Raw genomic sequence first — 15,115 nt, forward strand, 5'->3', positions numbered from 1 at the left:
ACCAAAACGCAGTTGTGTGTAGTGCATTTGACATTTTACAATAAACTTTAATGTAACATCTGGCCGCACTAAAAAATCACTACAAAACGCTAAACAAGTAGGCCACTGAAAACGGCATCAAAACGCTGTGTGTGTGACTGAATCCAGCCGCTAGGGGTTGTCCGTGCACGGGGCGGTTTTTTATACTGATGATCTATGCACAGGATAGGTCATTAGTATATGATCGGTGGGGGTCCGACAGCTGTTTTGGCTGCCTCCGGGCACTGGATGTCTGTGCCGGAAGCAGATGTTTCCGGTCACAGTATAGCGGCCGTGCTGCAGTACTGCAGCTCTGCTCCTATTCAAGTGAATAGGATCAGAGTTGCAGTACCGCAGCAGGGTCGCTATATTGTGACCAGAGTCATCTGCTTCCGACACCGGCCACTGCGTAACATCAAGTGCCCAGAGGCAGCCTGGACAGCTGATCGTTGCGGTGTCCAGGTGTCGAACCCCAACCGATCATATACTGATGACCTATCCTGTGGATAGTTCATCAGTAAGAAAACCGCCCTGTGCTCAGACAACCCCTTTAATGCAATTGTGCCAGAAAGCTGGTGCAGTTGCATTAATAAATACAGTATGCCTAATTGTCTCATATCAGAATAAGAAAAAAGCAAAAACACAAGTAAACTGAACCTAAAACTGCTGCACATTCCAAAAAAGACATACAATTCTGCTTTAATCCATTAGTGCAGTCACCACGTCCAGCCCCATCACCCATTAACTGCACCAGTCTGCAGGACCCACCAGTGAGAGGGTTGATATTCTGGGCACGCAGCTTTTCACACGCAGTGATTTGCATCATAATTCAGATCAACTCCCTCCAGCTTCTTATTCTCACGCAACAGGGTAAGTTCTGCAATGATACTTGGCTATATTGAGAGCAGAATGAAGATATTAAAGGCTACGCACTTTAGGAAAAGTTGCAGAACTTCTCCAAAAAGTTTTTTTTTCCCCACAGATGTGAACCAGTGGATAGTTGAGCACAACTCCTCCCAAATGATGATTAGTAAGTGACTGGCCTCCATCTCCACCCTTCTCCCCCCCCCTATCCTATTATACACTTTCACTGATTATGATTTACAAGCAGCTCCCTATAAAGTAAATGAACTGTGTCCAGCTCATTGCATGCAAGTTGTTCAGCAATCAGTAAGTGTTACAAGCAGATCATCATCATCATCATCCCAGGCGGCTCCAGCCCTTCCTTCCAGGCACTTCCTTCCTTCCTCTCTTCTCCCAGGCTATAGGGAGGGCTGGGAGCATATAAACTTGGGTACAGACTTAGAGACATGACACAGAGCTCAGAGTGTTGTGGACCTTTCAGGACTTCCGAGCTGAGAAACTTGCACTTTTACAGCTGCCATTCAAAGCTCTGCTCCTCTGCCAAAACTGCGCTTTGCTCTTGGCTGCACATTCAGGGACATGATGCTGCTGTTCCACATTATCTGGACTGCGCTTGTCTCAACGCAGCTGGTACATCTGGCTGTACTGGATGAAGTCACATCAGAGTTTGTGTGCTTAGATCAGGCTTGTTATTCTATATCCTGGGACAGTCAACGTTACTCCAAAGCGAAGAAGTCCTGCATGGTCAAGAAGGGACAGGTATTGACTGTGAGGAACTCAGTACAGGCTGATGCCATCGCTATGTTTATGGCCAAGTCGCACAAAGAAGACGCCAGGGTGTGGATCGGGCTGGAGCACCCACATAGAACGGATTGCACAGACCTGCAGCAGCCTCTCAGGGGCTTTACCTGGGTGACAGGTGACAGCAACACTGACTATACCAACTGGAAGAATAATGAGAAGAAGTGCGGTGCCCTGTGCGTCACTGTGCGCAAAGATGGGACGTGGGAAGAGACTGATTGTGGCGACAAGCCAGATGGCTACTTGTGTGAGATAACTTATTCCTTACCCTGTTTTCCTCTAGTCTTACCTTCCTCTTCCTACAATGTCAGCTACTACCACCCATCCCTTGGAATAGGTCACACTGGGAGTCCTGTGTTTCCACCTGGCACCATTGCAGACATCTCCTCATTCCCAAACATGATGAGTTTATCTTGTGAAGAGAAAGGTAATGGGATTGTGACTTGGAGCAGTGAGACCCCCGGAGCCTGGAGCTGTCTGATTGAGAAAGGAGGATGTGAGCATGAATGTGTAGAAGAATCTGACACTGCAAAGTGCAAGTGTCCTTCAGGATCAGAGCTCAAAGCTGACCACAGGAGCTGCACCAAACCTTGTGATCCCAGTCCCTGCAGCCAGCACTGTTATACAGTATTAGATCCACCAGGGTTCCAATGTATGTGTTCTGAGGGCTATATAATAGCAGCTGATGGAAAAACATGTGAAGATATTGATGACTGTGCAGCCAGCCCCTATATCTGTGAACATCACTGCACAAATACAATTGGAGGATTTGTCTGTGATTGCAATCCTGGTTTTGAGATTGTGGAGGCAACGTGTGTGGACATTGATGAGTGTATCAACCCAACAACTCTTTGTGAACAAGAATGTGAGAACTTCCCAGGGGGCTACAGATGTTATTGTGATGAAGGGTTTGTCATTGATGATAAAAATATCAATAAATGCAAACGATTCTGCAACACATCGTTCTGCGAGGCTGAGTGTGATATAAATAACAATGATAGCTGTCAATGCCCAGAAGGATACATAGTGGATCAAAATGAGAATGGGGACAATATATGCACTGATGTGGACGAATGTGATGCATCCCCTTGTGACGGGTTGTGCATGAATACATTTGGATCATTCCTATGTACCTGCCCTGAGGACTACACTATCCAGAATGGTGTATGTATTCCACAAACTGAGGGATCAGGTGGAACAGAACCAACTTCAGATACACCTTCCCAGACCTCACCATCCACCACCAGACCTCCAGATATCCACAGTTTACAGCCAGCCATGTTATTGGGAATATGCATAGGCATTATATCTATGTTAACAGTCTTGCTAGCAATCCTCTGTCATATGTTGAGGAAGCATTACATAGAGGAGCATGCCCTGGACTATAAGTGTAAAAATGCTGAAAAGGATATGGTACTCCAACAAGTAATGACAGAGCCCCCGCATAAACTTTAGTGTTTAGAATGATGAATAATCCGCAGATCATAGAAATCCAAGTGACTAGTTTGGGACTTTGACTTGTAGTCAAACGGAAGTCACTGGCTACAGAATGGACCAGGAGAGATTGGCAAGTCTAAGCTTCTTAAAGCTCAGCACAGAACTGTAGATATAAAAGTAAACGACGTCATGACTGTGTAATATATATAGTAGTGTAAATATATGAAGTAAATACAGGTAAGGAGCTGAGGTGTATGGTACACAGGGTGATTCCCTACTGTAATCACAACATGTTATTTTCTCTGTTTCTTTCCCCCTTTAAGTAGCCCCTCTCTCTTGTTTGGTATTTTCACTTTTACAATGCTACTTATATATTTAAAATATCTTTCTTTCTCTTTCTCTTGTTACTCTCTCCTTGTAATTCTCTTTTTTCTCTCGAACTTGTTATTTACTGACACAATCTAATTCTGTCTTTCTTTTCTCTTTCTTTTCTCTCTTTAATTCTCTCACTTTTATTTCATCTCTTGTTTCTCTCTCTCTTATTCTCTCTAATTTTACTCTCTCACACTATTATCCTCTCTCTTTATATCTTTCACTCCTCTCTCTTTTTTTTATTTTTCTCTCTTCTCCCTTTTTTCCTCTCCTTCTTTTTCTCTTACATTTACTCTCTCTCTCTCTCTCCCTCTCCCTCTCCCTCCCTCTCTCTCTATATATATTACTCATCTTTCTCTTTTCTCTCTTCTCTCTCTTTATTTTCTCTCTTCTCTTTCTTTCTCACTTTTATTCTCTATCTTTTTATCTCTCTCTCTTCTTTCTCTCCTCTTCTATTCTCTTCTCTCTCTTACTCTCTCTCTCTCTCTCTCTCTCACAGGTCTTTTGGGGTCACTGTTAATTATTTGATCAACATATCGCCAGTCTGTTCCCAATAGAGCTGTAACAATTGTAACTAATAATATTTGAATTATCCCAGTAATTTACCAATATTGCACAAAACTACTATCCATGGAAACCTACAGCAACCCACCATCATTTGACATTCGCTTGCCTGGTGCAAGTTACACAATGTCATTGTTTACTTGTTAATATTTAAAGGGGTTCTCCGATTTTATTTATAAATGAACTTTAAAGAATGATTTACTTATTCTCTCATAACAGATTTTCAAATGACCATATGATGAGATATTTTCTAATATATATTGTTCTTACTGTAATAACTGAGTCTCCAAGAGCAGATCTCAGGCACTATGGCAGCTGGAATACTGCTGGGACAGTGTTATCCTTACATAGAGTTTTATGTAGTCATAGCTTGTCCAGTGGCATGTGGGATGTAAGGAGATCTGATTTTAGAGATTAAATTACTGAGCAACATAAATTACAAAGTAAGGGCATGTAATGTCTTCATTTATTTTTTTTAAATGTGGAGAACCCCTTTATGCACAGATTTGCACGTTAAGCTCTTTAGTTCAGTTTTAGCAAATTTGATCCAGCAGATGAATATAATTTACCAGTAGGTTATACTAGCGTACATTTTATTTCTAGATTTTCAACCTGTAAGAGCTGGCTAGGTGACAAATCAGCATATTTTAATATTAGCATTGCAATTAATTATTTCATTATACACCCTCCTTATGAGGCACAGATTACTAATATATAAGCAAGCAAACAGTGTATGAACAGTCTCTGAATGCTATCTGCTGGATACATAAATATGAATCACCTTTTCTGTAAATTGTTCTTGGGAGGTTATCTGTGCTGCAAACTACAATGATGGACTGGTATGTTGTACTCTAAATATCATGTGAATAATTATTTATTATGAAGACCTTGTACAGCTATGTACAGTATGTGTGGGTGTGTAAAGTTATTTGCTCATTGAAAAATTGAGAATTTTTCAACTTAATAAATAGTTTGCAAATTGTTATGTAAGCAGTCTTGTGGTGTGATGTAATCTGTAATCTATCTATTTCAAATATAAATAACTATATATATATATATATATATATATATATATATATATATCTTTCACAATATTGTACACAAACGTATTGAAAATGTATTAATTCTTCCCCTAGTAGAGCTTACAATTTAGTTTCGTTTCTGGCAATAAGCACAGAATGTAGAATATAAATATCCTGGAAAGCCACAGGTTGTCCTTTTGTGTTCCGCTATGTTGATTATTACTGATCATTTCTACTAGGTTATTTGTATTTAGATTTAACCAACAAATATTTTATTTATGTTTTGCAGTATAACAACATACTGTCTGGCAAACATGACAAACACCTGGTTAGGCCTCGTTCACATCTGCGTTGGAGATTCCGTTAGTGGCCTCTGTTTCAGATCTGGCCGAGATTACCGGAGACAATATCGCAACATGTTAAACTATTGTCTCTGATAAAATCACGGACACCCCGACGGAAAGCCGGCGGAACCTATTAAAGTCAATGAGTTATGTCGGCCGCCAGCGGTGTTCCGCTGTGCAAAGGAACCGTTGTTTCCGCTATTCCCTTGTTCTGCTCCCCTGACGGAGCAGAACAACGGACCACACCGACGCAGGTGTGAACTTAGCCTTAGATTTATAATATGCATGTTACATGGTCCAAAGTGCTGCTGCAGTTTGTGGTTTGTTTGTATTTTATAGTATTTTCTGTCTCTAGTAATACTGGATAAACGGATGTCATGGTACTATATATATATATATATATATATATATATATATATACACACACACATGTATATATATATATATATATATATATATATATATATATATATACACACATGTATATGTATATATATATATATTTTTTTATTTATTTTTTCAAATCCTCATCATTTCTAGATCTCTTGTTGACATGGAATGGGAAAAGTCTTGCTTACAATCAGAGGCTAAAAACTGAGTTATAGAATTCTTACAAAACAAAGATCTTTTAAATGATGAGGTGTTAAAAAAACCAAAGATATACAATGATTAAAGTGTTGTCTCACAACGACATATTCATGTCCATATGTCACATGACCCGGGCAGTCAATCATTCGTCAGTGGTGACGTTACATCCGCTGGCAGTAACTGTGATGTGTTGTTGCTATGGGCAATGAGCAGTGGGTGTCAAAGGATACCGGCAACCGGGAAACGCAAGAGAATTGGTAAATAAATTGTATTATGAAGTTTATTATTTTACTAATTTAGGCCCATAGAAGATTTGTTTCACATCTTGGAAAAAACACTTTATTATATGAACACAATTTACAAGGTACTTTTTTGTTATTGTAGGTAGGGTGTCAGACTTAAAGCGGTATTCTAGTTAAGTAAACATATCTAGTTTATTCAGTTTATCTAATCTATATGCCAGAGAGGAGAAAGGCTACCTCTTGTTCTGGAGGACCCAACATGTCTGTTCATTGCCCCTTGATTTCAATGAAAACTGTGTAATGCTTAATTTCCCCTGTGATGGTGCTGCAGCGAATATATCTCGATAACACTGACCACCGGCCGCATGTAGAAGGCCCAAATAGCAAGAGGACTGTTGGATCAATTGTTCATAAAAAGAATGCTGCAGCCAGCCATACATAATAGATGAACAGGCCGGGTCCTCCAAAGCAAAAGCCGTTCTTCTGTTAGCTCTCCTCCCTAATACAGGGGCATCCTCAGCAGGAGACCCCTTTAATAATGTCCATATGCTCTAATAGAACCACTGTAATTATACCCATTTTTCTATTTTAAGAGGCCCTGTTATGTGTGCAAAACCTGAATACTTTTTAATAAATAATAAATCTATGCAACACTATAATAAATCTATGCAACACTATATAGGTATGTATGAATCCTGACCTTATTAGTTCCTCTCAGCATTAGTGGATTATTTGGAATTGCTCTATATTGCCACCTAGTGGTCAAAAAGATACAGTTTCACTCAATAGTATCACTTCAACGCACAACAATGACAAATACAAATATATCTTCATTCTCTTTGGATGATTTCCAGTTACACCAAAACCAGTTGACTTATTTTGATAATACTTTATTTAATTAATGTTGTTATTTATTTAGCTGGCTCCTGGTTACTGTTCTCAGGGTGTAGAATAAAACTGTTGCATTTTTTTTATTTATTTTTTTAAATCTGTCTTACTTTTTTTTTTTTAGGCAGTTTTATCCCAGGCTGTCAGCTATATTGATGAGTTCTATTGAAACCCATGTAGGAGGAGAAACTACGTCCTCCTTCACAGATGTAACTAGCGTTTCCTTGTTTAAAAACAAAACCTTGTAACCTATGAAAAAGGGTGAAGACTCTCGTCTCCCCAACACATCACTGATGGACAAATAAACATTCGGTCTCTGATAACAGATCCTGTTTCATACAGGCACAGATTCAGCTAGAGGGAAGAGGGAAGGGAGGTTCTAACTATGAATGACAGTAAGGTCTGAGAAAAAGAAGGGAAGGAGCCCCGGAGTACTGGGTGACCGAGAAATTTGCCCCATAAGAGCTAATATGGCTGACAATGGTGGCTATCAGGTGTTTTCTATCTCAGAATAGGCAAGAGAAGTCTGAAGTACAATCAGCTGAACTTACAAAAAGACTGTACTCAGTTAGGCTACATTCACACAAACGTGGACAACATTGGAAGGGAAAAACTGCAGATTTTCCTGTCCGAGGTGCACCCGTGCGGGACACGTTATCATGCATCCCCATAGACTAGAGTCTATAAAGAGATGCGTGAAGCCCAACAAAAATAGGACATGTCCTATTTTTACACGGATCCTTCACATCTCCGTTGAAACAAAGGTCGTGTGAACAACCCCATTGAAATACATGAGTCCGTGTGATGGCCGTTGTTTTCATGGCCGTCACACAGACATGATACACGCCCATGTGAATGAGCCCTTACTGTTAACATAGGGATTTACAAGTCAAGTGTTTCATCTTTGCTTGGAGGTACTAAGCACATAATTTCCATAATATTACTCTAATGTTTTTGTAATAATATTACTCTAAAGTGTCTTTAACAAAGCAGGAGCTGTACCCACGGGGACAATATTAGATTTGTCTTAGGGTTAGACAGGGTTGTGAAGTATTATTCACCCTCAGAAAAGCATGAGACTTGGTCAGGCAGAGCTCAGTCAGAAATGGGCATATGGGCACAGGTCGAGGCACGTAGATAGCAAAACAAGGCCAAGACAGAGCAGACCTTTGAAACAAATAGGAACTGGGAGAACGTATTGCTAAGGCCTCAGAATGGCGCCTTGGACTAAAATAAATAGGGGAGAAGCGTAGTCCCTATGAGGTAGCTGGTTGTTACAATTTCCAATAACACAATAAATATAATTTCCTATATTTAGAAAAGAACATTCATTTGTTTCAGTGAAGAAGCTAATTCTACAAATTACTGTAGTCATAGTATTTTTTTTGTATGTTAAATACTGGAGCTGAAATTTTTCTTTGCTGATTTATAGTGGCATTTGCAGAGGGAATGTGTTATCAGGACACAGTTACTCATCATACTGCACCCCAATGGCGACCCCAATAAAACCTCTTCCAGTAGGTCACACTACCATTGGCATTGTACGAAACCTTATCAAGACTCACAATAGGAATCTGACCGAATAAAAAGAGATTGTGGGAAGGAGAAGGCATGACTAGAAGCACTTTAAAAGAAAAAATATATATCAATTGTAATAAACATTTCTATATAATTATCGGTTGAGCAGAGGCAAATACTAACATAAATGTAAAAATAAATGTCAAATTTTTGACATAGAAAAGTGAAAAACCCCAACAATGAATAGGAAGTTTAAATGTACTGAAACATGCACAAGAAACAACTAGATCTGATATTCACAGCATTAACTGCATCCACCATTGACATTATGGCGCGTTAATACAGTCCTTAATGGCTATAATACAAATTAGAGTTTAAACAGCCCTGAGCTGTGTCATTCATTTGGAATAATAGATTTGTAGTCCGGCAGGCCAGAAACTAGAATACTGTGGTTCTTCATGAATGACGAATGCATCAAATTAACACCTGACAATATAAGTGAATGTAGTTAGTCGTTGTTTGATACTATATAACATTATTTAATGTCTATACAGTATCTTCTATAGAAGGTTGAAAATTAACTATCAGAATAATATATATGCAAAGTAAAAATATACAAGTATACAAGTGTTAAGGAAAAATATAGTGGTAGCCAATCAGATCCTTCAATTCTAATCTTTACTTGCAATATGACAGAACCTAATTTGCCTTTACCGCAGCCACAAAAAAATAGGTAAAAAAATGACTCATTGACTTCTATGGATTGTTGTGGGCATGCTCTGTGACTAGTGCAGAGATCACTGTGCAGGGGGAGAAGGAGGGCTGCCCCATCATCTATTGTCAATGATGTGATCCTGTGTTATCTGTCTCCTGCTTTATAATAGAGGTGTTAACTTTTATTGTTATCCATGATTGACGTGAATGACACCTCCTGGAGTGAACCAACAAATGCCCATTGGGAACTATTTATTGTGGACCGAGCCTTCAACTCTCTTCTGTGCATGTAGGAGGCGTCATACACATCAATAAGGGAAAGATGGGTTGGGTTAAAGATAAAAACAGTGGACATTTCCGAGCTGATTAAACGCCCAGTGGACACTTCAGGCCTCATTTACATATGGTGCAGGAAATGTGAAAACTTTTTGGTAAGGTATTTTGCACTACCGGGGACAACATACATTTACAGACATGTAAAGACCTTACTTAGAGTGGAGTGGTTCCATTTTAGGGGGTAAAAACTGATGACTTTTTCCCTTTAAATAATACAATTCTGGCTAGCTACAGAATGAGTTAGGAACTTGGTACATACGTAGGGCTCACACTGAACTCAATAATGAATCCGTATACAGTAAACTTGTTAGCTCCCTCTACTGGTGACTATAGAACGTCAGAATTCTATTATTTAACTCTGTGGCTATACAGGGATTAGGAGCTCTGTATTATAAAATTGTGTTTTAACCACTGTACAGATATATTATAAGATTTTTAAAAAATTCATATACAATTTTGGACTATTGGACAAAATCGTTGAAAAGTAGACATTCTCATTTAAGACCAAACTCCTATTTTTACCTTTATTGTATTAAATAGTGAAAATACAGATCCTTCATAGGAAATAAATGAAATTCACTGAAAGGCAAATTGGCAACCTCGTGAGCAGCTCATCCCTTCAGTGCTTACAGTTCGAAATAAATGGAATAGGGAAGGTCAAAATGTTGGTATGGTTACACTGACTTCTATAGGGTTATTCTGCCTTCTCAAGGCCACAGTGCTGCAAGGTTTGTACCCTTTATACTGTACTTATTAACCATGAAAGCATTTGCCATTATATATTACACAATGAAAATAATGGCTTCCTAAGAGAAGGTACTAATAGCTGCTACTTTGCATCAGCAGCATGAGTCGTCCATACAAAGTAACTGCTGGGACCGGCACATACGTTGAAGTCTCTCATGCCTCGTCCAGGCAACATGAACCGGTGGTGTTACGGACGTAAATATGTAATCGGTGTATACAAGTAGCCGCAGCCACAATCTCCTCTTGAGGAGCATTTTCAACACGCTATATACAACCGCATAGCACCATAACATACAGCAAACATGGAAGCATGCTCCTCAGTGAGGAAAAAATGCTGTTTGTGTCATATTATAGCTTTCCTTTGGGTGGGAAGGATTCTTGCTGTGTTCACCTCAGGAAATGACCACTCCTAAACGCAAGACACTGGACTACAAAGGTTGTGGTGGCATTTATTTTACAGTTGGGTGGGGTCATTTCTGAACAATTCTACCGTCTGTTTTATTTTTTTCACAGAATAGTATAACGGACATACTGCACTTGAGAAATTTATGAGCACATGTAACGAAAATTGACATTATATAAACCTCCCTCATCGGTCTGTTTTCAGACAGTGCTTTAGCATAGTTTGGGGCTGGTTGGTGGGTACTGAATTAAATCTTAGACGGTAGTCAAGAAAATAATTCAGTTTTTTTAGAAAAACTAGCCTGCGATTTTAAGTACTTTTGGTCCAAGCTCCCCACTGCATTTTGCAGATATTGTACAAGGAAATATCTAGGTACAGTCCTACCAGGACAATCCTACTCAATGGACCACCGTTTCTTGATGTGGGGTACATCGCTATTTCTATATAGTGTGATCTCTGCTTGTCCGTTATACTATTCTATGTCTGTACATGTCACATCGCCCCCACACTAGAGAAAAAAATGTACTTTATCCCATTATGTGGTGAGTACAGCAATACCTACGATAGTATGACATGCAATGTGTGCACTTTTCTGCACATATTTCACTCATTGGCTGTTTTTTTTAGTCCCAATGTGTCTTATATGCCCCGAAATAGTGCTCAGCCTCAAATCCCTTCATATAGTGATAGTCTCAGGTGCCCCTAGAGACATTGCCACAGATTACCCACAGTGTCTGCAACATAGTGGGATGCCCAGTACTGGAAATACTTGTCCCCAGGGGAGCCCAGTACAGCTGTGCCATTTGTCCTATCAATAATGTGGGATATCTCTATCATATGCCATCACTTCATGATCGATGGGGGGTCCAATTCCCGGGACCCCATCAACCCTGATATAGAATTAGCCACAACAATGCTTTACTGCTGCGCTCTTAGGCCCCATGCACACGGCCGTAATCTTGATCCATAATTACGGACCGTAATTGCGTATCAAAGTACGGACCCATTAATTTGTATTGCCCACGGACATCTTCCCGTATATTTACGGGAAGGTGTCTGGGCCGTAGAAAGGCTCCGCAAACAATAGGACATGTCCTATATTTTGATTTTATGGACCGTGCTCCCATACTTTATAATGGGAACACAGTCTGCGAATACGGGTGACTGTCCATGACCAGCCGTAGCCGTAACCACGGACCGGGATTACGGCTACTGCCGTGTGCAGGAGGACCTTACTGTTTTCCCTTGTACAGCAGCGCTCCCAGCCACCCCCATTGCAACACAGCTCCATTCAAGTTCCCTGCATAGCCAGGGCTAGGAGCGCTACTGTGCAGGGAAAAACAAAGGGGATTCTAGCAATATGCCACCACTTTGTGTGATGAGAATACCCCTTTAATGAACAAGTAGATTCTGAATTGAGGTAAAATTTAAATTTTTGGCTAGATGTACGTTTTAATTAATGTTCGTGTTTTATTTACCCCACTTCATCCCCTCCCCCCACAATTTGCTATTCGGTGTATATAAACATGTATCTAGCTTGCCCCTGCTCTAAGCTCAAGTTCAATGTGTAGAATGAGGAGAATTAATGTGTTATGGTGTTTAGGCAATAACGTGGCATGTCTAGAAGGCAAGAAATCACTACATTGGTCTTCGGGTGCTGTCTCATTAGGTACAGAGTGAAATATTTGTCTCATGTGCTGAATATAATATATTGCATAATTCCCTGCATAGATTTCCCTAATGATCACATTATGTCGCTCTCTATCACAGTCAGCATCATGAATGTTTATTTCATTTGTTATAGTTCCCATTTAGTAGTGTCAGATAGCAATGATTATCTCGTAGAATTACATAAAAATCTTGCAGGTATCGTAATATATTTTGTTGGGCACTTTTTTAAAAATAAATTAAAAAATACTGGACTCTCCTTAAAGTGTACCCATACTTTTGAAAAAAACTTTTGACATGTCATAGTGACATTTCAGGAGTTTTGATCAGTGGGGGTCCAAGCACTGAGACCTCCACCGATCATTAAAACGAAGTGGCAGAAGCGCTCGGGTGAGCGCTGTGCCGCATTGTTTTTGCTCGGCTTTCCTCTTTGTTTTAGCGATCGGTGGTGGCCTCAGTGCTCGGACCCCCACCCATCAAAACTCCTGACGTCACTATTTTTTTGTTTTTGCCTTCCCACTTTCCAACAGCCATAATGTTTTTATTTTTACAGAGATGTATGTGGTCTTGTTTTTTGTGAGACGAGTGGTAGTTTATTTAGGGGACATTTTGATATACACATAAGTTAGTATTTCATTAATATTATTTTTTTATTAAAAGGAAAATGCAGTAAAGAAAGCAATTCTGCCGTTTTTTTTTACACTATTTACTGATCACTATAAATAATGTAATAGCTATATTTTACGGGTTGTAATTTTTTGAATACTTCTTTTAGTCCCATTAGGATTTTTACTTTTCAGCTTTCTTTTCTACCTGTAATGTACTGCCATATCTCTATAAATCTCTATAGCCAAGTAATTTTTTCTTGAGAATATTAATACTATAAGTGCTTTTAGGCAGAGAATATTCTCTTGTGGAGTACAGTCTGTTCCTTACTTACTTATTTCTGCCTCTGATACACTAGATCAAGAGCTTGAAACTCAGTAGACACAAAGATAAAGTAGAGGCATCCTCTAAGTACCCCTCCCATTATGTTAGGGAAACAGACGGAGAACCCAGCAGTGTCAACGACAGATTACATAGATGCAGGGCAGATAGCAATGGGCCCCTCCAGCTGTGCCTATTCCAAAACTCACAACTGCTCAATCACTCTTAGTTTCATTAATTAAATTTAAGTATGTAGACGAGAAATAATGTATTCATACCTCCCAACTTTTGAATTCGGAAAAGAGGGACATTTTAGGCCACGCCTCTAACCACGCCCAATATCCGGCATAAACACATCAAATCACGGCCAGATCCTTCTGCAAATAACAAGCGCACATTCTCACTGCGGATCTCTAGACTGTCTGAATATCACAGATATTATGGATCCGGTTATATCGTCTTTGTGTTACTTTTCCTAACTTGGGTATAACATTTGCTCATCACGGCGGCAGCAGCTTCAGGACAAACCAAAAGGCTGAGAACAATGAAAGTCCATAGGGAAACCCTGTGGTGGATGACTTTTCAATTGACAGGTAACATGATGGGGATTTTTTTTTCCAGTTGTGTAACTCTGCTACCGGTCAATGGAAAAATCATCCGCCAGAGCCCCCCTGTAGATAGCTCCAGGCACAGCCCCCCTGTAGATAGCTCCAGATACAGCCCCCCTGTAGATAGCTCCACACACAGCCCCCCTGTAGATAGCTCCACACACAGCCCCCCTATAGATAGCTCCACACACACAGCCCCCCTGTAGATAGCTCCACACACAGCCCCCCTGTAGATAGCTCCACACACAGCCCCCTGTAGATTGCTCCACACACAGCCCCTCTGTACATAGCGCCAGACAAAGCCCCCTATAGCTCGCTCCACACACAGCCCCCCTGTAGATAGTGCCACACACAGCCCCCCTGTAGATAGCTCCACACACAGCCCCCTGTAGATAGTTCCAGATACAGCCCCCCTGTAGATAGCTTCAGATACAGCCCCCCTGTAGATAGCTCCACACACAGCCCCCTGTAGATAGCTCCACACACAGCCCCCCTGTAGATAGCTCCACACACAGCCCCCTGTACATAGTGCCACACACAGCCCCCCTGTAGATAGCTCCACACACAGCCCCCTGTACATAGTGCCACACACAGCCCCCTGTAGATAGCTCCACACACAGCCCCCTGTACATAGTGCCACACACAGCCCCCCTGTAGATAGCTCCACACACAGCCCCCTGTACATAGTGCCACACACAGCCCCCTGTAGATAGCTCCACACACAGCCCCCCTGAAGATAGCTCCAGATACAGCCCCCTGTAGATAGCTCCAGATACAGCCCCCTGTAGATAGCTCCAGATACAGCCCCCCTGTAGATAGCTCCAGATACAGCCCCCCTGTACACAGCTCCACACACAGCCCCCCTGTAGATAGCTCCAGATACAGCCCCCTGTAGATAGCTCCAGATACAGCCCCCCTGTAGATAGCTCCAGGTACAGCCCCCCTGTACATAGCACCATATACAACCCCCCTGTACATAGCACCAGACACAGCCCCCCTGTAGATCGCTCCACACACAGCCCCCCTGTAGATAGTACCACACAAAGCCCCCTGT

General features: G+C 40.8%; 1 protein-coding gene across 1 annotated transcript; it reads left to right on the forward strand.

Annotated features, from left to right (window-relative positions):
- The first annotated feature begins 1,144 nt into the window (after positions 1-1,144).
- Positions 1,145-5,041, forward strand: LOC142761333 (thrombomodulin-like). The gene has a single exon (XM_075864520.1). The coding sequence runs from the start codon at positions 1,462-1,464 to the stop codon at positions 3,136-3,138; it is 1,677 nt and encodes a 558-aa protein (XP_075720635.1). The 5' UTR covers positions 1,145-1,461; the 3' UTR covers positions 3,139-5,041.
- Positions 5,042-15,115: the final 10,074 nt, after the last annotated feature.

Source organism: Rhinoderma darwinii, chromosome 4 (genome assembly GCF_050947455.1).
Source record: "Rhinoderma darwinii isolate aRhiDar2 chromosome 4, aRhiDar2.hap1, whole genome shotgun sequence".
Classification (NCBI taxonomy): Eukaryota; Metazoa; Chordata; class Amphibia; order Anura; family Rhinodermatidae; genus Rhinoderma; species Rhinoderma darwinii.

Excerpts from the sequence above, each read along its gene's own strand:
- LOC142761333 (XM_075864520.1), top strand. The coding sequence starts at position 1,462 with ATGATGCTGCTGTTCCACATTATCTGGACTGCGCTTGTCTCAACGCAG.